This window comes from Peromyscus californicus, unplaced genomic scaffold, assembly GCF_007827085.1.
Source record: "Peromyscus californicus insignis strain IS unplaced genomic scaffold, ASM782708v3 Scaffold_9__1_contigs__length_137607984, whole genome shotgun sequence".
Classification (NCBI taxonomy): domain Eukaryota; kingdom Metazoa; phylum Chordata; class Mammalia; order Rodentia; family Cricetidae; genus Peromyscus; species Peromyscus californicus.
The window spans coordinates 110,118,122-110,142,231 of record NW_026294617.1 but is presented as its reverse complement, the minus strand read 5'-3'; the positions used below and the strand labels follow the sequence as shown (position 1 = coordinate 110,142,231).

The following is a 24,110-nucleotide window of genomic DNA, read 5'->3' as shown; positions in this document are numbered from 1 at the left end:
CTCTTAATATGTCCAGTTTTCACCAGTGCCCCATATGTGAACTTGTCTGCTGTAGTTATGGAAGTTTTTCTGAGATTTCTCCAACACTGAAACACAGTGTCCAGATCACAGCACTGTGGACGAATGTTTATCTCCAGTTCTCTTTTGGAGACCTTTTTCCTCCCAAAAATAGCCTCAGAGTTGAGTCCTTTCCATAGTAATACCAAATAATTCCAGTCCTCTCTCACCAGGCAAAAGATGGGCACCTGCCCACGTGCCAGGCAAGGCTGAATATTTTTCTCTTGAGAACTGGAGCTTCTCTTGGGTAATAACATGACTAGACATGCATCCAAGGTCCAGAGGAATGAGAGTGACTGGGCCATGCCTACAAGGGCATTCGGACAGCTAGTTTGCAGATTGGATCTGGATAAAGGAGAGGAAATAGAAAAACAAAAAACAAAAAACACAGGTAAAAGAATGTGTAGCCCCAGATGGGGGGGGCGGAAGGGGGGCGGCATGGAAATGCCAGTTCCTGAGACTCTTCAGTTTCCAGCTCTAATTCCTCTTGAGTGCTGACTGCCCTTCTCTTCATGCATTCCAAAGGGAAGAGCTGAGTAAGAAAGCTTCCTTTAGGGAATCAGAATGAGCTTGCTTTGATCATATATACCTAAGAATGAAACTGTGGTGTGCTGAAAATTCTCCGTGTGTAATGGCAGCCATAGCAGGGGAACACTGGATGACAACATCTTCCTTGAAATACTTCCATCAGAGATTTGTGTTCATTCTTCTGAGACTACCGACATTTAAGCTTGATGTTAATTACACTATCAACTTAGATAGATACTGCCTCAGAGAAAGTCAGGCCATCACATTCTGTAATTCAATCCCTTTGTAGAAAATGAGTTGTAAAATTTATGACTCACTTTACACGTTCCCTACTCTCCAATGTGAAGATGCTCCATTTTCCTTGATGAAGAAAAATGGCAGACACTGCATGGCTCTGCCTTCTCCTTGGCATCTATTAACATTTACTGTCTTTTTAATTTTTTTTTTCATGCTGACCTTCTGACAAACACTGCTTGGCAAGCTCTGATGCCTTCAGCAATTCTGTCAAGTCTCAGCTAGTCTGCGACCCAACATAAAACTACTTCTGATTTCTGATATATCACTGGTCCATTTATCTTTCCATCTACAGGGCAAGGTAAAATAAGATGAATTGAGGGGGATGCTGTACTTTCTTTTCCTGCTGCTGTGATAAAACACCTTGACAATAACAATGTAGGGATGAAGGGTTTATTCTGGCTCCAAGTTCAATGGTATAGTCCATCATGTTGGCAAAATCAAGTCGGTAGCGGCGCAAAGCAACTGGTCCTGTGACGTTCACAATCAGGAAGTAAATACTAATAATACAGGCTTCTGTTCAGTTCCCTTTCTCCATTTATACAGTTCATAATCGTAGCCTGGAAATGGTACCACCCATGGTGGATGGATCTTCCCACCTCGATTAATGTAATCAAGAAAATCCATCACGGGCATGCCCAGAAGCCCATCTCCCAGATAATCTAAATGTTGCTATGTTGACAATTAACACAACTATAACAGAGGATATAGAAGTTTATTTCAAAGGTAGGAGAGCCATAAGAAACTCAGATTCCTGCATAGTAGCCTTGCAGAGCAATGTTCAGGAGACCTGTCCAGCCTGCACTGACCTTTGCATTAGTGAAAAGGATTTTTACTGTGGATCTGAGGATAGTGTGTTACAGAAGGTAACTGGCATCACCATTCCTGGTTTTGTGATACTAAACACATAAACATGGAACAATCTTTACATTTTTATAAGTAAAAAAGATGAATCAAAATTTCTTTAAAATTTGTGAGGGAAAAATATCTGTAGCACAAAAGAGATCAAAGAGCAGGAAACTAAATGTAACTATTAGTTATACTGCAGAATCTGGAAACTGATTTGCAGTTTGTTGTTTGGCTGTTTCTAGCCATTTCAATTCTTCCAGCTAACTCCAAATAGAATCCAAAGGCTATCAATAAAGCCTTGCATTTTCCTCTGCAAAATTATCTGAAAATGGATGAGAAATACATAGAATTTAAATAACTGTGCCTGAAGCCTTTCTTCCCTCGTGTGTTATATTAGCTAAAAGAGTGATACTTTTGTTTGTAGGGAGAACACTAACATAAAAGTTTGAATTATTAAATGTTAATGGTTTCATTACATTTTAATGTTTATATATGTATATACATTTAAATTACCAATTTTATAACTAGCTTATAGAATATTGTTGTTTTTTCTGAAAGTTTTTGTTTTGAGAAGGGTTCTCATTATGTTGCCCCCCCTCAAGCAATTCTCCTACCTCAGTCTCTTCAGTCATGAGGATTACAGGTATGCACCATGACATCAAACTACAATAGATTTATTTTAAGATTCTTTTAAATATATGTGTGTGTGTGTGTGTGTGTGTGTGTGTGTGTGTGTGTGTGTGTGTGTGGTGTGTGTGTGTATGTCTGTGTCTGTGGGTGAGTGTGTGCCGTGTATGCTGTGTATGCACGGTTGCCTGCAGGGTTAGAAGAGGGCACTGGAGTTGGCATCAGTGGTTGTGAGCCAGCAGATATGGGTGCTGGGAACAGAACTCAGTTCTCTGAAAGAACATTAAGTCCTCTTAACTGCTGAGCCTTCTCTCCAGCCCTTATAGAAGATCTGAAACTAACTAATTTTGTTCAGATATATAATGTTATTTTTTTTTCAAATAAGAGAAAATGGCTTCATGCCTTCAAAACATCATGGCTTTTTGTTTTTTTAAATTTAATTGTATCAAATGTTTCCAGAATTAAAACAGATCTTTTTCTTAACAGGGATAAGAATTTTCCCAGTACTTTACCACTATACAGTAGTCTTGCTTTTAGTTTACAATATGATTCCATCATGGTCAAATCCATATCTATTCTGCCAATAAGTTTTTTTTTTTTAATGAGGTCTCCATGGTGCTGACATAAGATGTATCATGAGTTCAGGAGTTCTTCTGAGGTGTAAGTAAACAATTGAGCCACAACACTATCATGACCACATCTGGCACCTGCCTTCTCTGAAGGATAAAGGGTGGGGACCACACTTTGCCCACACAGGGGCAGGTAGTGCTCTTCTTCAGCAAACAGCTCACACAGCAGAAGAGTTCAGGGGCGAAATGTAACTGCCTGGACATAATAATCACCTTATCCTGTCTGGCATCTCCAAGACAACATTTTAAGTGTTGTCCAGGGCCCTCTGAGGACAACACAGAAAAGTCTTGTAAACAGTACCTAATGCCATAGTTTACTACTCAGTGAGCTTGTTTCTCCCCGAATACAGTTTACTTATGTGACAGCCATTTTTACCAGCAATATAAGTCACGTGCTACCTTTTCTGGCTGATAGGGGAAAGGAGCTAGAATGTTAACATAGGTCAAATTCTCATGCAGAAGGAGAAAGAAGTTTGCTCACTGGGTCCTACATGAAACTGGTATTAACTTGCTTGGAATGGATTCTTTAGATACGTCCTACATTATACTTGCTAATAACCACTGTTCAGGGCTTTAGCTTTGGTATTTATATCTGAGATGAGATGCACATGGAAGAGTTTTTTTCTATCATGTTTGGATGTCGATGTCTTTAAACTACTTTGTTACTATTATGTGTACTCATGCATGCCGTTGCACACGTATGGAGGCCAAATGACAACTCTGTGGAGCAGACTCTCTTCCGCCAGATCAATGTATAGATGTTTCAAATGCGGATATAAAAAAAAATGAGGTTGTTAGTGTATTTCTCAGTTCCTTACTGCTTTTAGTAAGGTATCAGAAGAAAGTTTAGCTAAGAACTGCTTGGTTTATATGCGGAAATAGAAGGAAATGGGACTAACTCGATGTTCAGGGCTTGTGATATTGAAGTTACTTTTCTGCCCCAAATGTTCATAGAGATAAAGGAAGGTCAAAATAAGGGTATTGTCCTCCCAAACAGCTTTTGCATTTTTGCTGGCCTTAAGGTGGCCTTTGTACAGATGACAGAGGAAGGTATGGATGTGGAGGCCCAAATTATTCAGGGTCCGAGAATCTGAGCTTGCTTTACTCAGCACGGCAGCATAAGGGGATGGATTGACCACGGGTGTGGTTACCAGGTACTGGGAAGGGTCTACACTTGACTGTATGGTGTGCTTTGATCTAGCAAGGGAAAGGTCTTTTGCCACACCTCTTGGTATTGTTATAAAAAGCCCTTTTGAAGAGACAGAAGGGGCTGTTGGATATTGACCCAAGTCCTCCCAAAGCTATCCTGTGTTTCTGTCTTTCTTCTCATCGTCTTGGTCTATCATGCTATCTCATATTGTCTTATCCCACTCTCCTCCTCATAGCAACCCTGGAAAAGGTGGAAGCAGGCCTCCCACAGATGGCTAGAAGGAAACGGAGAACTAAGCCTTAGGGGCCAGGCCTAGAACAGATGTCAGCTGTGGTTATCTGCCCAAGCAATGGACTGGGAGCAACTAGACCACAAGCTTATGGGGTTTAAAGAAGCCTAGTTGCCACAGAAACCACAAGTCTGGCCTGGAAATGTCTGTGTCTTTGAACTCCTTAAAGCAACATAGGCTCACAAAAACCTTCAGGCCCTGGCCAGTTGAAAGAAAGAGTTGTGGGTGACGGGTAGTCCCTAATGGGGGCATACACGCTAGCAGTAATCTCTGATGTGGCTAGGAGTGGTTATGGGCAAAGTGGATCTTCCAAGGGAAGTGAGCTGACCAGACTGCCTGACCAAGGCTCTCCTTCCATTGCCAGAACAGCCACAGAGTTCTTACTGGTCCGGGGTGAAGATGGCTGTGCAGCGGCAGCCAGCTGTGTGTCCTCTTCACAGGCCTTGTCACATCAGCAAACCCTGTGCCTGTGGCACCACCCACAGCTGGGGATGGGGAGTGGTAGTCTGTTCAGTGGTTTCCGTGACACTAGCTATCAGAAGTCACGTCAGACGTTGATGGAGAAAAGTCATCTTGCTCTGCCCTTGATCTGGACACCCACCCTTATCCTCCTATACTTCTCTCTCTGAGTCTCTGTTCAAAACCCACCTCTCCAGTGGTTCCCAAAGCCCTGTAAGTAAAACCATACTCCTCAGCCTTCCGTTATCCTCCTCCTCACCTCATGCCCTCCTATGCTGTTTCACTGGAACATAAACGCTCAGGGCAAGGCTTAACCTTGTCTCTGGCTGAAATCTTGGCACCTAAAAATGACTGTGGTCTCTGGATGATTATTTGTTGAAGTGGAAGGACTAAATCACTATGCCCTTGTAATTGCTGAATGTGGGAGGTTAGATTCTAATTTGTTCTTTCTACCACCATGCCACCAATGGCAGGTGTTGATATGGATGTGAGAAAATTGGGATCACTCCTTGTAAGGTGTCATTATGTGTTAGGAAACCGAGCCCACAGTTTGTCCTACTGGTCAAGTGCAGTGATTGCTAAAAGCAAGACATCTGACCTCACCCTTGCTGTGTGTTTTAAGGCTGAAATAGTGGAGCGGAAGATGCAACTCAATGGTGGAGCGCTTGCCTAGCATGTATGAAACCTTGGACTTCATCTCCAACACTGGAAAAGCAAAAATGATTGAGATAATGAAGTAGGACGAATTCCATGACTTTTTTTTTTTTTAAATCACTGGTGTTCATTAAGTGTAACACAGTGACCCGAGACACTTTGGAAATCCTTTAGTCTCCTCGAGCCATGATTCAACAGACTGATAGAATTACCACTTACTCAAGGCAGAAGCTGAAGTTCACCAGGCCGTATACCTGTCAATCCAACCCAACCTACTTGAGCTTCATGCCAGTCGGTGTGCTGGGCAGCCAGGATGTAGTGTCGTAAGTATTACCTTTGACTTCCTATTGGCTAGAGAGACCAAATGTGGCTGAGAGGTAATTACAACATAATTCACCAAGAGCTACTGTTGGAGACCTGTAATATTACAGAAGTCTATACCACAGGAGACAAGCAAAAAAAAAAAAATCAGAAATACATGTTTGGTTATCAGCTAAGAATGGACTCAAAAGTGTAACTGGAGAGTGTTCAAGTGTAGGAAGATGGAGTGTTTTCCTGGCCAAAAAAGATCTATGTTAGAGAGTGTGCAGCTATCCATCTTATATCCATCCATCATTCTCCTCCTTCCCTTCTGAATTTATTTTCTAGCTTGTAGGCTAACTCAAATACCCACTGTGTTGATGGAGCTTCTTCAGGAACCCAACACAGAGCCAATAAGCAATGAGAGCACCTAAGGAGCGGCCAGTGGGGCCTGGAAGCAAGCCTGCATCGCATTCACACAAGCCTGATTTTCTGCAGAAAAAAGTATTTTGACTCTTACATTTTTTGGACTCATTTGAAATGGATGACACCAAACTGTTTGCCTAAAACAATGTCCTAAGCCTGAACTGGCATGGATGTTTTCTGAGATTAAAATAGAAACATGTTTTGCTAACAGAAAACAACTTGGAAGTCAAAGAGACATTTAAGTTGGAACCATTAGTTTTCCTTTTCTTGCAGAAAATTCCTGTTTTTACACACACTGATAAATCAGGATAGTGCAGCCACCCTGCCACAGGACTTTCCATTAACAATTTGAAGTAGCAGAAACCTCAAAAAGATGAGTATGCAGTGACACTTATAGCAAATATTTTCAACATTTATAAGCACCTACTATGTGCCGGCAAGGTTGTAGGCACCGAGGAAAGACCGCTATTCTTTTAGGGTTGACATTATAGCGGAAAGAAGACATATAGACCATTTATACAGTCAGACAGAAGACCAGTAGGGTGGGGGAAGGCAAAGTACAGTGGGAAGTGACGCCAGAGGGTCAAGGTAAGAGTTCTAAATAGTATTCCTATTTGGCTCCTCTGGTGATTTTTGAACAGACAAGGGAAGCGAGACAGTGAGCTGTACAGACAACCTCCTTAATAGGAGGGCATGCCTAGAGGGTGCCAGAAGGCCAGAGACCATGGACTGAGAAGAGAGGGACCCGACCGCCACTGGGGTATGGTTTGAGGAGAGGAATGACTTAAGTTTAAACGTATATTTTAGGACAATCGTGTATTTTCACATGAGCAGTCCTTTGGTATAATGCTTTGAACTCCGCAACAATAGAGCAGTAAGTACTTCAAAGGGTTCCACAGAGGTTCCCTCAAGACTAGCCACCACAAGTCACCTAAGTGGTCACAGCCCTTCCTCTGGGGGGTGGGAGGGAACCTGCCCTACCCACCGGGTGCACAGAGCGGAGTTGGGGGAGACAGGAACAGTCAGCACGTTTCTTTTTCAAACCCGACCTGAGAGCCAGACACTTTTTTTTTTTTTTCAGGAAAAAGACACAGGGCTCTGCCAGCTCTGCACGAGAAGCAATCTGAGTCTACCTTCGTGAATCCGTCCAAGAACCTCTCCCGTGTCGGTGCAGAAAGCTTGGGTTCTCCTCTGCAGACTGGGGAGTCCCCACCTGTCTGGGGGACCCTGGCAGAGCGTGTTACCCCCCCCCCCCCACACACACACACTCCAACCCCCACTCCAGCCTCCCGCGGTTTTCCTCGGGCTCACCCTTTCAGGCAGGTCACCCAAGCTCTCCCTCTTCCAGGCTGTGCTCGCAACTTTTTTCCGCAGCCCCGGGGCAAGGGCCACTCGTGGCCGACGCTGCTCGCACGCGGCGTCCCCGCCCCTGAGCGGCCCCATCCGCGGGGGCCCAAGGGAGGGGCGAGCCCCGGCGCGCGCCCAGGGCACGAGGGCGGCGGGACAGGGAGGGCGGCTGGGCTGCGCGGCGCGTCCCCCTCCCGCCTCGCCCCTCCCCGCGGGCGGCGCGGCTCCCGCCGCAGCACCTCCCCTCGCCGGGAGGGAGCCGGAGGGGCTCTGCCAGCCCGCCGCAGACCTGCCCGGCTGCGCGCCGCGCCCTGTGCGTCCCAGCAGCTGCGGGTGCCGCGCCGAAGGCGACCCGGAGATCCCGGGACGCACAGCTCCCCGCAGCCCCGAGCGTCCCGAGCGCCCCGCGCCCTGGCCCGCCGGCATGGCTGTGCTCCTGGCGGCGGTGCTCGCGTCCTCGCTCTACCTGCAGGCGGCCGCCAACTTCGATGGGAGGTGAGACCGGTCCCCGGCGCCCTCTCCTGCCCGCAGGGACCTCCGATCGCGCAACCCCAGCTCCGGGCTGGGGAGCCAGAGGCTCGTGCTCCGTGTGCGGTGAGCGCGAGCCGGCGCAGGGACACAGGTGACGAGTTGGGGCGTCCCTGCAGCCCGTGGCCAGTGCTCGGGGTAGTGGACTGGGTCCGGAGGGGAAACTTGTTGCAGGTGACCAAGCAAAGGGTGGCGGCGAGGACGGGACTCGGGAACGAGGGGCACCCGCGAGCTCCCCTCTTGGTTTCTGCAGGGGACAGGAGCTCAACATGAGGACTGAGAGGGGACGCTCCGTGTGTGTGTGTGTGTGTGTGTGTGTGTGTGTGTGTGTGTGTGTGTGTGTGTGTGTCCACGCGGCACCGCTCAGACCTGGCGGGCCTGACTGATGCGTGCTCTGACAGGTCCCAGCAACCTGGAGCTGGGTCTCCTCTGTCACTCAGCGTGTCCTCCCGAGGCTGCCCGCGCGCGCTCTCCTCTGAGATCCCCGGCTCTGCGTGAGGGTCGCTCTCCCGAGTCCCCGCTGAAGGCCTCAGCTGGACAGATTTCCCACTGGCTCATACCACCACCCACCCCTGCCCCCCACCCCTCAGTGCCTGTCCCTCAGCTGCCTTGAAGATGCCGCACCTGTTTTACCTGCAATCTTGGAACGAATCAATTCCAGGATTGATTGGCTTTCCTGTCCCTGGAGGGGACTGGAGGGGACCTGAGGGGAAGCCACGGAGCGCGGAAGAGAGAAGGCGGCTGCTTTCCTTGTTCACCACCTGGTCGGAGGAAATAGAAAGTTAGGGGTTGTTTTGTACTTTGGGCCTGAGGGTAAAGAGAAGATGAATTGAAAAGATAAAGAGTTTAAGGAAAAGTAGGAAGCAGTCAGGGGCTAAGGCATTTTTTATTTTCAAAATCAATTCTTTGACCACATTTGGATTCATGGTGCATTGCTTTGGGACACACACATTTACAAGAAGCACACACACTTGTAACGTATAAAAGCTTTTAAAAAAGGCATCCAAAACAGCCTATTTAGATGTACGGGAGGAAGACAGTCTGGTCACGGTGTGACTCTGAACAAGGTAACATCGCACAGTGCTATCTGATGCACAGGATCTGCGCCTTAAACTTGCAGCCTCTTAGGGTGTACTTTACATTAGAGAGGGGAATAATATGAATTGCTGATGCAGACAGCTTGCACAAGGACACTTGATGGGAGTGGGCAGCTGTATCAAAAAGAGCTTTGCTGCGTCTGATTTGTGAATAACCTCCTCCTCTTGCCCATTCCCTTATCTGCCCTTTATACTAAGCAGAAATTCTCTCTGCTTTGACAGACCTTCTGCTATTCAACGCTTTTCAGAGTATGGTGCATCAGTGTATGTATGGTGCATCAGCGTGTGTATGATGAATCAGTGTATGTATGGTGCATCAGTGTATGTATGGTGCATCAGAGTATGTATGGTGCCTCAGTGTATGGAGCATCAAACCTGCCCACCCCACCCCCACCCCCAGCAGCTGTGAGTCTGGGGACTTTTATTTCAAGCTTTCAGAAACCACCCCGTGAATTGTGGCCTGAGAGGTCTTGGTTTCAGCTGGCACTTTTCTGCTCCCTACTCCTGTGTGCTGGGTGTGTGTGTGTTTAACTTAACAATTAGAAATTAGATCATTGAAGAACTCGGGAAGGTGTCTTATCCTCAGATTCCTACAGGCAGTAAGGAGTTTGTAGAAAAGGGCTGAGTGTGGCTTAAGTGTATCTTTGTAAATAAAACAAAGAGAAAAATATTGTAAATCTCAAGTGTTTATTTATTTTACATTTTTTGTTTGTTTGTTTGGTAGGTGGCCCAGGCAAATAGTATCTTCGATTGGCCTCTGTCGTTATGGTGGCAGGATTGACTGCTGCTGGGGCTGGGCTCGCCAGTCCTGGGGACAGTGTCAACGTGAGTATCAGGTCCGGAGGCTCCAGTGCCCTGGGTAGTATATCTTTTCATCCAGGTTCTCGACTTTGCTCTGCACTTAGGAGGGTTTGCCATTGCTGAGCAAGTCTTGGCTGTGCAGATTCTGACCCAAATCCTTACCCTGCCCCTTTCCAACCAAAAGTGCCTGGGTTACGGTGCCAGCTTTACCAGTCACAGAGAGCCACCTAGGAAGCTGTCCAGTTTTTATTTTATTATTTTATGTGTGCCGGTGTTCAGCTTGCATGTATGTCTGCGCACCATGTGGGTGTTGGGGATTGAACCCAGGTCTTCTAGAAGAGCAGCCCTTTTAACCGCTGAGCCATCTCTGCAGCCCTGTGCTACTCATTTAAGCTTTTGTCCTCAGCTTCTTCCACTCCAGGGTTCTTATCAGGCTATTTCTTCCTTTGCTCCAAGCTCTGAGATGAAGTTGAGATAATGAGTCTAGACAATATTTACACTAAATAAACTCGGAACTTAAGAATGCCTGTAATATCTTCACCAGAACTATTGTGTGCGTGGCACGTTTGCCATTTGCAAGTCCTTTTTTAGGAAGAGAAGTTGGACTGACATCTACGTGGGCCAACCAGTAGAGTCATGGAAAACATCATTTGTAAATTCCGTAATCAAAGTCCAAAACCAGACACATCCCACCCCAAATGATCAAGCAGCTTTCTGAGGCATCTTTTGAGCACAACATCTGGTAAGATGATAGGAACTGAGCTGAGTTCCACGTTGGGACATCTTGTCAGGCAGGGGGTATCATAGAGAAGGATGGGTGAGGGTAGAGGCAGTTGAGGAGCCTGGCCTAGATGTGGCCTGGCAGTGTGAGGAGTCAGGATGATGAAGACTTCCATCAGCTATTATCAAGAATACTCAGATGTTTAACTTTGTTGAGGAAGGAGAGTGATTGTCACAGGTTGATCAATGGACATTCAGGCTGTTGGCTCTGGGAACAGGCAGGTGAAGAGGACTAATGTTTTGCTTCCCGTGACTTATAAGCACTGGCCCCTTGCTCATTTGGGGCATTGCCTCCTGCTAAAGAGAGATGGAGTTTCTGGTTTCTAGTACATGAAAGGACCAGCCAATATAGCCCTGCTTTCCCTGGTTAGTCAACTCAGTGTTGTTTCAGAGAGAAGATGGTCCATAACAGGACTGGTCCCTGGTAGGATGTCGCCTTCTGCCAAATGCATGACAGTGTTAGAAATACTGTCAGTCAGAGGCTGTCAGGCATGCTGGCTGACGAGCCACCAGGCTGAATTACCAAAGAGAAAGGAGAGCATGGACTGTCTTGGCCCGGCAGTGAATCAAATCCATCCCAGATGAGAACAGGGTCAGCCTCTTTGTAGGAAGGTGTTCACTTGCCTTCTTCCCTGCAGGAACTTTCAGGAAATGGGCCAAGTGAACAGTGAAGGGCCTTGCGGTCCATGCGTCGCCCAGCCCCACCCAGGTCAAGGAGCCATGCCCTGGCGGAGTGCCTTGTGCATCAGTCGGGCACACCTTCACACCTGCCCCCGAGGCAGAGATTAGGAGAATGTATGTTCGATGCCAGGTGTGTTGAAAGAATTCTAGGGTGAAAACTCCTGAGCTCTCTCGAGAGGTCCTGCTGTGGAATTCCCCCAGCAACACTAGGAGCTGTTCTCTGTTTCTGTACCAAGCAATTAAAATTTCTCAAGTATGCCCTAGCTTGGCAAATCTAAATCTGAACAAGCACAGAGGCCTTTTAAAGTTACAGTGTTGTTATGAGATGTAATCATCCAAGAGATTTCCTAGACCTTTTCTTCCTCCCGTGCATTTCCTAACAGATTGGAGACACTGTCATTTTCAAACCTTCGTTTTGTCTCTAAAAGAATGCAAAGTAGGGACATTCTGTAGTTCTCTTTTGTCTCTGTTATTCCTGGGAATGGGAGGAAAGTGCAGTGTAGAAATTGGAGATTAAAATGGTCATGTTACGAAGGTGTGTAAGATTGTCTTTCCCACATCACTGTTCATCTGAGATGTGGTAAAGTTCGGGAGCCAGGAAAACTGAGGGCAGCATGGACGTTGTTCTGGACAGCCTGGTTTTAAATTCCAGTTTGACCTTCTTGGCTGTGTGACCTTGGTTGAATAATCATCTTTCCTGTGCTTCCTCCATTTCCTTCATCTCTGGAATCAATCTGAAGTATTACACACCTTAACGACATGTAACACTGAAATGAGCTATCATTTGTAAAGCACTGAAAATTCTTCCTGGCCAGAGCAAATGCTACAGTTGTACTTGGTCATGTTGGACATTCAGGATGGAGAGCGCAGGAAGCGTAAACATGTGCTATCAAATTCTGTGTTCTTCAGTCAGGAAAAATACACACTTTGTGTCGCTACTGGCCAAATTAAAAATGGTTCCCAGGTTCCCTGTTGCAGTGAAATGAAGTTCCTCTGAGTTGAAAAGGGGGCCTTAGCCATTAACACCAAAGATGGAAAGACTATAAGGGTGAATTAAGGGGTAGAAGTATTCTTCTGTCTGTTTTCCTTTTGCAGAACCTTAGATGGTCCAAATGTCTCCTGTCAGCTCAGAATCTGCCTTCCTTTGTTTTGATCTAAGGTAGAGGAATGTGAGGGCAAGAGGTCAGCTCAAAGGGGTAGAACAGCACCAAACAGTGGCTGGTGGGATGAATGAGGTATCTCTAAATGCTGTTGTGAATGCCTTTGCGAAACTGAAAGTTTTGCACTCAATCCAAGAAAAATGCCTTGAATTAGATCTGGTAGTCGGTTACCTATGTGATTCCTAACCAGGTTCTAAAAAAACATAATGTGAAAAATACTTTTGGTTCTCTGATCCTTAAATGATCTGAATGTTCTTTTCCATATCGCTTCCAAGGTGCCATGGTTCTTGTCTGATTGACTCACTTTACGACAGCACAGCAGAGCAGATGTTAGCGTAGCCACCTGTTACACAGAGCTGTTCAGTTTGTCTCTAGGGATATGTGTTCGTGGGGGAACTCGGTACCCACATTGTGTTGTCTGCTGGATCTTACGGCCTTTTGTGCAGAGACCCTTCAGTGAGTGTCTGCTCCATTGGGCTGAACAGTTGTGACATGTTTTGACCCAACGTTCATCTGAGTCAGATATCTACACAAAACCCTCTCCATCTCACCCCTGCTTGCTCTCCTTTCCCAGGACCTGTTTAGAAAGACTAACGTGGCAGAATCGTGGAATTGTCTGACCTCCGCTCTGGCTTGCCACCATCAGCCATAAAGCCACGATTAACTCGGGGACTTTCATCTTTTTCTCCAGGACTTCTGAAGGACAGAGTAGAGGAGCAGCCCAGTGGGCATGGGGTCTGTCCTCGTATTTCCTGCCTGTGCACCCAGAGGCCAACACCAGCATTCCTGCCATGCTGGAAAGGCATGGCAGTTTCCAGAAATAGGCAGGCTGTGTTTTCATAGTTCTTTTTTGGGTCCGACCCTTGGTGTCTTTCTATTCTTTGACTCTTTGTTTTGTGTTCTTGGCTCATAAATAGATCTCTTGCACATTGAAAATTCCACGTTTGATTTTCTAATTGTCTTGGGCTTTAGATTTATTGAATATTAATGGGGTTCTTTATTATCAGATGAAATTCTCTTATGTTCACCTAGTGGTGGCTACATACTTACAGCACACAGTACCTCAGTCTCTCAAGTATTGTCACAACACATTTGTTTCTTGCTTGTCATTTTCTGTTCTTTACCTTCCCCATCATCTCAGTGGTCCATTTCATTTTAATTGTGTTCATTTTTCTCTCTCCCCCTGCCAAGCAGAGACTTTTGTAGTTCAGATTTCTTGGGTTTCTATGTTTCATTTCACAAACAAGTAAAAGGACTAGATAAGTTGGGGCTTGGGATGAGGCCCCCGAGTTTGTACCTCCCTAGCCACCTGGCTGCCTGTAAAGTCCATCGGAGAACTTTCACGATGAGAAAGAATGCAGCGGGCCTGGTACTGAGTGCTGCGATTTCTCCCTTTGCCACGGAGATCAGGCTGGACACACAGTTTAATGACAACAGCATTTTTGTTGAAAGCACTTTCTGGAGATGCAAAGGGAAATTCCAAGTATAGCTCATTCCAGGTTTCAGCTTAGAGTTCTTTGGCTATCAGGGCACTGAAGGAAATGATAGGAATTAAGATGGTTTTGTGTCCTTTATCCTTAAGAGCAGGGCAAATGCAGATAATTGTTTTGTTTCCTCTGGAGAGTCAGGAAATCTGAATACTTACACCCACAGACAGGCTGCTCTGTTAGTTCTGGCTCATTCTTCCTGTCACATCTCTTAAGTTAGTAAAGGCTGCAGCTGGACAAAGCCCACCTGAAGATTTCAGACTTACCAACTCTAAACTTAAGGTTAATAAAGAAGGGACTGTGAAATAGCAAATCATTCTGAAACCATTTTGTAGTTATCTGATTATTGGAGTTAGACAGTGTATGTTCCTTAATGGTGATTGTGGACGTGGGAAGGATTGATCAGCACAGGTTTGAATTGTTTCTGCATTGTAGCCGGAAGTTTTCCTGTGTCCCGCCCAGTCTGCAGCCTCTCAGACCCAAGCACAGAGACTTATATTAATTAAAACTGCTCCACCATTAGCTCAGGCTTACTTCTGACTAGCTCTTACACTTAAACTCAGTCCATTTCTGTTAATCTATATGTCACCGTGTTTTCCATGGCTTTACCTGTGTACCATTACGTGCTGCTCCCTGGATGGCGGGCTGGCGTCTCCTGACTCAGCCTTCCTCTTCCCAGAGTTCTACTTGTCCCATCTATACTTCCTGCCTGGCTACTGGCCAATCAGCATTTTATTAAACCAGTGTACAAAAGCATTATCCCACAGCACTGCATTTTGAGTAAGAGGCTGTTTGATCAAGGCACAGAACTTCATTACAGTAAACAAGATACGTTTTATGATTGCTTTTCTTGTGTCTTTGCTCAGAAACTGAGTCTTGTAAAAAGAAGATGATTTATTAATTTTTTTGATCCTTGCATGGGTCATTGATTTGTTGTTCTTGTTCATACAATTTCATAAACTGTCTTTGGTGATTTAGGTTTTGAATACCCTCTTTAAAATAATTACAAGTAAATTAAAAATTTTTCTTTTTGGCCCTGAGGATAAACCCTGGGCCCTGCACATGCTCAGTAAGTACCCTGCCACCAAACAGCCCTCAAATGAAGTCATCTTGGAAGGCCACATGTATCATTCCCCTCACAGAGGTTACTCCTCATAAACACCTTTTCATCTGGAGCCAACAAGTAAAACAACTTCTGTTGAGCATGGATTATGTCTTATCTTAAAGCAGTTTATTTATAACTGTACAATTGTGTACATCCCCAGAATAACTGGGAATCTGGGGTAGGGGTGCTGTCTGGAGCCACCTTAGAGACTGCAGTCTCTAAGGTGGCTCCTGCACAACGTTTCTACTTGGTACTCTTGTCTGCTTGACCTTAAAGGAGCCGAACCCCATTGTCCTGAGCTCATTAGCTCCTTCTCCTAATTACGGGGTGAGAAGAGAGAATCTCTCTTGTTTGTTTTTAAGGTAGGAACAAAAGCTTGGCTGTGGGTAATTTTAGAATTCCTTTTGTCACCAAACCTGAGTCCCCAGATCCTTTGGAAGGGAAGTTGGGCTTGTTGTTACTGTTGTTTTCTAGCAAAGGTCATCCATCTGCTGCTTCCCTGGAAAGGCTGTTGAAGAACACCATGTTCCTTGAGTGACTTGGAGTGGTCTAGGAATGCAGATTCCAGGCCCCAAGTAGTGCTGAAGAATCTTGACCTTTTCAAACAGGTAGTTTTCGAGTGTGTGTAGTCTTCAAAGTTAAGTTTTAAAGAAATGACTTTGCTCTTTCCTTTCCTTCCACGATTAGAACTGAACTTTGCAATAATGCTGCTAAGAGCCATGGGTTTCCCAAGCTCCTTCCTAAGGTTAATTTGGGCAGCTCTTAACCTATACGGATTAGAAGTTTTCGTACTTCTCAAACCAAAGGGCCAGGCTCCTGGAAGGGAAGCCCCGTAGACTCTTGAGAGTTAGTGCCAGGCCTATCCTCACACTCCTGAACCAGGAACACACAAGCCCTGCACACAGGGACCTGGGAGCAGAATGTTGTCTGCTACTCAGAACCTGGATCCGTTGCACACAACAGGTGTGCTTCCTAGCCAGATGCCCTCCTGGGCTGTGTCCTGCACAACGTTTCTACTTGGTACTCTTGTCTGCTGCATTCCTGTTCTGTGCAGTTCCAGTCAGACCAACTGCTTTTGAGATGATGGCCCGTGGTGTTGACCAACTCTGTATGGATCCCACAGAGAATAAGTGATGATGTTCGACACAGAGATTGGACCGGAACTGTGGTGGGAGAGGGAAAAGGCAAGCGGGGTCTGCTGACCTAACCTTTATTACTGTCTCCTCTACAACACAGAGGTAGCTTTGCCTTTTCTTCTCTTTCTCTTTTTCCTCATTCAAAACTTTACTATAAGTTTACAAATTCACACAAGTACAGAAATCGATGCAAAAAATATGGAGCGCTTCACAATTTGTGTTTCATGTTGCCTGCCCTCCTTGCGCAGGGGCCATCATTACAATTTTAGTGTATGTGCTCCTGAAGAGAGCGTGTCCTTTTCTTTCCGTTGTTTGCTGGTTTTTAAATTTTTCCCAACATTTTCTTTTTAGAATCTTAATTTCTTTAGAAAGGAAAATGTATTCATTTCCTGAGATAACTACTCCTCAGAGAAAGAAGTGTCATTGTGGTCCTATATACCTGTCAGAGGTATTTTTCATATTCTGGGTACCTTCTCTGTCTCCCTTGCCACCTACCTGCTCTACAGAAATATAGGATAGTAGATAAACTTCATCGCAGAACATCGTAAAGCTATTTCCTTATCTGTATATGGAAAGTCCTCTTTTATGGATTCATTATGTATGCCCTGTAATTCATTAACCAGTCCTTTACTTCTGGATCTGTATGCTGCTTCTAAAGTAACCTTGACCACAATGCTGAAAAACGTTGAGTTACAGTGTCCTAATATGTAGAAAAGACAAATATTTGTGTGTGTCCGAATGGCATACATATGCTTAGCTTTGGTCCATTGGAGAGCGGCTTCTCACTTGGTGATGCTGAATCCAGAGACAGATCTATTGCTCAGTGCTTGATTTTAGGATGCTCTCCTCCCATCTCTCTTCCAGGGAAGCCTTTGGTTAGTCTGATCCTAGTTTCCTCTTTCTCCTTAGACTGGTGACCTTTGACTGATGTTGGCAGGATGGGCTGAAATTGGTCCATTTGCCAAAATCTCCCCCTGGCTTGCAGTCATCAAGCTGTCTACTTCTCATGAGTGTAGAGTCTCTTTTGCTGGTTAGAAAGAGTCACACACTCTTTAAGGAATTGCTTCTATTACCTCTCGACTTCAGCCATAATTCAGTGTACCTGTGCGCGTGGTGTGTGCTGTGTTACTGGGTCCATGATCTGTGAAGGAGGAGGAGAAGCTGAGAGTGGAATGCTATCTGGGGACTCATTGTAACAAACAGACCAAAAGCACTGACGAAAATGTTTTCAACACTATGGGGATATGGATTCACATTTTCTATTGTCTATTTTGGTTAAGTTATTTACATAACTCATCTTTTGTTTCAATAAAAGTAAGAAATGCATATTTAAGTGTAAAAAAATGAAAAGGAGGGGTGGAGGGCGAGAGGGAGGGAGAGAGCCCCCCAGAGCTGCATAGTGGTAAGTATTTGTTACCTTTATGTTTTCTTGACACTAAGTTCTAGTCCCCAGTGGACAGTCATAGTTCCTTACTAACCTTTGCAGAAATGTCTAAATAGTTTTAAGATTTTCACTTTTCCTGTAACATCAGCATAAATTAAGACTCTTCCATACCTTAACAAAGGTGTTTAAAGACCAGTCCTTACAGGTTTATGTAGATCTGACTCAGTCTTTTAAATGGCTTTGCAATACTTTGCTACCATACAGATGGACAAGAATAATCTGCTACACATATGCACTAAAGTAGTTTTCAATATCGTGTTCTTACAAGATATACAAACTACAATAACTATCTGGACATAAATGTCATCATCACTGTTCTATATGAGTAAATATGGGAGAATTCTACAGCAACATCCTGTTCCTACATAGAGAGGGAGATTTAATTTTACTGTACATTTTCTTTATAAAAATGGAATTAAAAGAAAAATAAATCATGACTAATTTTATAAAGTGACATTTTCTGTCCAGTCACTTTCTACTTTTGGTCCCCTTGAAGATGCCTTAAAAGATATGTAGACTTGATCTCCTTATTCCTATTTGTTTATGTTCTATCTTTTTGGAAAATGGTGTTTTTTCAAAATCTTTTTCATCTTTTTTAAAAGTAAGAAATGAATGTTTAAGTAAAAATTGAGAGACAGAGCAGGAGGCGAGCATTGCGGGTGGAGTACAGGTAGGTGGTTGGTGGGCTCCACTGTAAACAGGTTCTGCAAAGAAACCAGTGAGAAATTCTTGCCCATTAGATGTCAGCATATAAACTGGCCACCATCTTACTTGGCACCTGTCATCCCTATGTAAAGTATGGTTTGGGGTACAGAGACAAACACAGATACTATATCCAGGCACCATTTACCCTTCTTACGCTATTACATGGTTAGTGGTCAGTGAGCCCGGCAACAATGCTGGTTTCTTGACTATGCTCATTTCTTCAAAGTCTTATATAAGTGTACAGAGGAGTCCACGTGATCCCTAGTTGATGCCCTGATCTATCTGGACTTCACAGAGGGCTGCTCTATGTAAACCACTTAGGCCTGAGTAGACATGAAGCTGAGCATGAAGAAAGTACTGTACATATGATGGTCTGGAACCCAAACTTAAGTCTCTGCTTTTCACTACACTGTGAGGAGAGGCTGATTCACATGGACTCCTCGCCAAGCCCCTTTGGCAGTGGGACCTGAAATCCTGGTGCACATATACCCTATATCAGTTTCTCTTCATCCCTCCCTTCCTCTGTTGCTCCGTCTCTCCCTTCTTCACCTCCTCCCTTTCTGAAAACTAACCATCACAAAAGTCCAAATAATAACGAAAGAATGGTGTGTGTTCTGAGAGGGCACCAATCCAGCAAAGACCCTGTCTCCTTAGGAGAAGCAGGGATACCTATTCCCTAGATACCTCCATGAGGCAGCAATCCAACATGCTTTGATTGTCACCTTGGACAGCCCTGGAGGAGAGCTGAGCAGTTAGCATTTTCTACTTAATGAAAACAAATGAAAGATCTGTCTTCAAAAAGTAGTAGATAGCCAAGACAGTTTAGCTTGGGGAAAAAATCAGTTGCATTGGTCTAAAGTGGTTGTTAGTACTTCCGTAGGAACATGTTAGGACAAGAAGTAAAATAATTACTAAATTACTAAAAAATTGCATGTTATAAGGTATAGCGTTTGGTTAAGTAATACCAAATACAATTTTCTACTTTAATGTACTAGAGCATCATTATAGATTTTTTTATTTCCATACTTATTGCTACTAATACATAATTAAAGAGACAATTATGGTCGTAACAAAGTTCCCATTAAAGCCCACGTAGGGGAATATATTACAGCCCAGATGAGTTGTTGTGGTGTGTGTCAATACTAATAGACATCATCTGTTTGTTCATTCCATATCATTTCATAGTTTTTATAAAGGATTTCAGTTTTAATTTGTCCTGATAACACTACTAAATCAATGTAATTCTGGTGGAGGAAGATAGATACAAATATGATCAGAATTACTTTTACCTTTGGAATATGGTAGATGATTTTGGAGAACAAACAGATGTTTCTGTCTTACCAGAAGCCCTTACTTTCCAACATGGCTTGTTAGACTGAAAGTCAGGGCTAGTATTGGTAGGTACCACACTTTGGGAAATGAAGATTTGTGACTAAGGATTTGATAGAGATGATTTTTGTTGCTAAAATGTAAAGCTACATACTTACTTCGGTCAGTGTCTCTCTAACCATTCTATGGAATAATGGCATAAATTCTCCAGACTGGCTGGTTCCTGTTAAAACATGACCAGACCCTGTGGTTGGTTGGGTTTGCCTTTCACAGAGCTCATGGACTCTGAAACATGAGCAGCTTCTCATCACAGTTTAAAATTTTGCTAGCACACGAAAGGAAGGAAAAAACACCCAACAGTTCTTAGACTAATATATACTTGGAGAAACACTTTGTTATTTTTGCTAGTCATGGTGGTGCATGTCTTTGATCCCAGTGTTCCAGAGGCAGAGGCAGGCGGGTTTCCATGATTTCAAGGCCGTCCTGGTCTACAGAGTGAGATCCAGGACAGTCACAACTACATAATGGGACCCTGTCAAAACAAAAACAGAAACAAAACAAACCACAAAACCAACAACCCCTAGAGAGAAATATCAAATTCAATTCCAATGAATTCTTTAAGTGGTAAAAAGTGTGCATTGCGAAGTTGACAGTAACCACCCTGTGCAAGATTTTCTTTTTTACTTTTTATTTAATTGAAAAACTTTTTTTTCATACAATGTATTTTGATCATAGTTTTCCCTCCCCCAATTCCTTTCAGATCCTTCCTACCTCTCTGTCCACCCAACTTTATATTCTTTTATAGATTTTTCTTTTTTTTTTTAAAATAAGATATATATGAATGCATGTTTTGCCTGCGTGTATGTCTGGGCAACATGCCCATGCCTGGTGTTGATGGAGGCCAGAAGAAGGCTTCAGATCCCCTGGAACTGGAGTTACAGACAGTTGTGAGCTGTCATGTGAGTGCTGAGATTAAACCTGGGTCCTCTAGAAGAGCTGCCACTGCTCTTAATTGCTGAGCCGCCTCTCCAGCCTCCTTTTTTTTAATTATATATGTGGGGTGGGTAGGCGCAGAGGGGTAGGTCCGCACACATGAGGGTAGGCTCCTGCAATGGCTCGAAGGCATTAGGTCCCCTGGAGCCACAGTTGCAGGTGGTTGTGAGCAACTCAGTGTGAATGTTGGGAACCAACCAGGGTGTCTGCAAGAGCAGTATGTGCTCTTAATCACCAAGCCATTCCTCCAGCCCCTAGACTTTCTAAATATAAGCTTCCCACAACCCCACAGTCTTTAGATCTCCTAATTTGGTATATACTTATGTTAGTTAATTTTTTTACTGAATAATTACATTTTCTATGTTCTGTGGTATTTTGAGAGTTTTCTTTCAGATTATTTTAAAATTTGCTAATAAACTACTCACTATATCTTGGTATCTATCTACATATGGCTAGGAATTAAAAATTCTGGTATATAATTTCATTTTTTATTTAAAATTGGGTTGAAGCCAGGCATGGTGGTGCATGGCTTTAATCCTAGAACTCAGGAGGCAGAGGCAGGTGGATCTCTGTGAGTTCAAGGCCAGCCTCGTCTTACAGAGAAAGTTTCAGGACAGACTCAAAAGCTACACAGATAAACCCTGTCTCAAAAAACCAAAAAACCAAACCAAAATAAAACCAAAAAACACAGAATAGAAAGAAAGCTTCCAGAAAGTTTCTGGGCTCTATTCTCTGTTGGTGGATAAGGACATTTTCATAGGCAACCTACAGCACAGTTTTTGAAAAGCTACCAAAAGTAAATCCCCTGCATGCTCTTTGTGCCTTCGTGTAGTGTGAGAAGCCCTAGGGTGGCGTTCATTAGGAGCGTGTAACACAGGAAAACCTGTCCCACTTTCTCCTTATAGTCTGTTTCTACACAGCTTTTGTAAAATGGTCATGGGAGTTAAATACATTCAACATTGCCAGCAAAGCCACTGGTCTATAGTTCAGGACTCTAGAATAGTCACTTACAACCTGTCCCAAAAGACCGCTTCAGTTCACCTGAGACTTCTCACTGATAATGCACTGTGTTTTGCTACATGCCCTTAAAATTAGTAAGTACATTGATAAGTTTATGACATTGTGACAAACCAAATAAAGTAAACTCTTCAGTGATTAGCTTTTCTTGCCTGCTGAGCACAGCTTTGTGGGATTTGGGGACAACCCTGAGCTTCAGGCAGTGCTAAAGAAAACGAGGGGGAGATGTGCTTCTGTGATGAAGTGTGTGCCTAGCATGTGCGCGAGCCCCGGGCTTGCTCTCCAGCAATGGGAACCAATCTTCATAGCCATGCTTGGTGGCAAGCACTTGTAATACCAGCGTTGAGGAGGCAGAGGCAGAAGGATGACAAGTTCGAGGGCAGCCTGGACTACGTGGGAACTAGAAGGGGAGGGAGGAAAAGAGGTGAGAAGTCAATCCAGAGACAGGAATCCAATACCGCGAATCCAGTACCGCGAGTTAGCACCCACAAATACCCACAGGGTCTGCCTTCTTGCTTGCCGTTTAATTTTACTATAAAGCGTTGTGAGATGCCCAACAGTTAGGCCATTTAAAACCTTTGCAAAGAAGACAATAAAGCACTACAGATGGAGATGGCTAGGACAATGACCACACGAGGTAGATTGAGGTACAGAGCCCCTTAAACATGTGGCCCAGCAGGGCAGGTGCCAACTCCTCACTGTGACAAAAGCAAGCCAAGAGTATGAGAGGGAAAGGAACACAGTTCCATCTGCCATATCCTAACCATCAGCCAAAAGAACCAGCAAGTCTAGAGTTCTCCATACCCCAACCTTCAATTTTATAGTTTTCATTGTCAAAACCTTGGCATTCATATGGGAAAATCTCTTCACAGTCAATTACCCACCTTGGCACAGTCACACACAAACATCCAAGATGACAGACAGCAGAACCCAGGCATGTTAAGAACCTAGAAGGGCCCAGCTTTCAGGAGGTGATTTCATGACTAGTAAAGGTAGAGAACTCATTAGCTCAGAGAACAGGGAGGGCATTTAGCAAACCTATACATTATTTCTTAGGAGCCTCTGCCTCCTGAGTGCTAGGATTAAAGGTGTGTACCACCACCACCCGGCCGTATTCCAGATTTCATATTCCTTTAACTTGAAAAGAAGTTTTGAATAGCTTTAAAATGTAAATGTTAGAATATGGGACATTGGTTGAGAGTTAAGGTAGAAGCCCTAAGAAATATGCATACTTACACCAATAAACTTACTAAATCTAATATGTCCAGGCTAACTCATGCTAATTTTTAAAAAGTGACCCAACTTTAAGATACAGGAAATGGACTATACAGAACTGCTGGGCTGTGTGGTACAAATAGAGCTAGATTGAAAATAATGATGTTTTCTATCCTCTAATGACTCCTTTTTCCTTTGTTTAACATAACTTAAAATATATTTCCTGATAAATTATTCAAAATTGGTTATGGAATATATTAAAGAAATAGTATTCTCTTACATTTTATTTCTTATGCATAATTATGGCTATAAACACATCGTATAAATATGCCATCTAGAATGTTCTTTATGCTTTGATTTATTTTCAGTGTTTTCTTAGATGATATTTGCTGCATTTCCTTATTCTATTTAAATAAATAGGTCACTATCAGGATATGGTGAATTATTCTAAAACTAAAGGCAATAAAAACAAAGTGCAAATTATAAACATAACCAATATGAGTAAAACATGTAGCAAACAAAGGCTGGGGAGATACAACAGTGGGTCATGAAGACCAGAGTTTGAATCCCAGCACCCGTATAACAAGCCACGCGTGACTGCACTTTCCTCTAACTCCAGCATTAGGAGGCAGAAGCGAGCAGATCCCAGGAGGCAGCTTCCCGGCAGCCAGCTTAGCCAAAAGGACCAGCCTCCAGTTCCGTAAGAGACCCTGTCTGCAGGCAGTAAGGCAGAGAGCAATAGAGGAAGACACCCAGGAGTGTCCTCTTCCGGCCTCTGACGTGCTCACACTTGCATACACAGCCCCACACTCACATGCATGCAATACACACACACACACACACACACACACACACACACACACACACACACACACACATGCATATGCATACTTGCCTACACACAAATCACATCATATATAAACAATAAAACAAAAAAATCTGGCAAGCAAATGTAGTATTTGTCTTTAATAATACCATGGACTCATTCTGGATGAATAGTTAAAATTACTGCTTTGATTGAGT

The 24,110-nt window shown here is 44.1% G+C and overlaps 1 protein-coding gene and 1 long non-coding RNA gene across 8 annotated transcripts in view; one reads left to right on the top strand and one right to left on the bottom strand.

The window, feature by feature from the left end:
* Positions 1-7,789, bottom strand: part of LOC128105610 (uncharacterized) — a 111,652-nt gene extending 103,863 nt beyond the window's left edge. For all 4 annotated transcript variants that reach the window (XR_008216398.1, XR_008216397.1, XR_008216396.1 and 1 more), the window contains exon 1: positions 7,574-7,789. This is a non-coding gene — a long non-coding RNA (uncharacterized LOC128105610). The remainder of the gene's footprint in view (positions 1-7,573) is intronic.
* A 34-nt stretch (positions 7,790-7,823) lies between these two features.
* Positions 7,824-24,110, top strand: part of Npnt (nephronectin) — a 68,506-nt gene continuing 52,219 nt past the window's right edge. The window contains exons 1-2 of one of the 4 annotated variants that reach the window (XM_052730857.1): positions 7,824-8,104; positions 9,959-10,059. In XM_052730857.1, coding sequence (XP_052586817.1) covers positions 8,034-8,104; positions 9,959-10,059 — 172 coding nt within the window. In that variant the 5' untranslated portion in view covers positions 7,824-8,033. The remainder of the gene's footprint in view (positions 8,105-9,958; positions 10,060-24,110) is intronic. The other 3 variants (XM_052730858.1, XM_052730859.1, XM_052730860.1) reach the window with 3 other exon arrangements.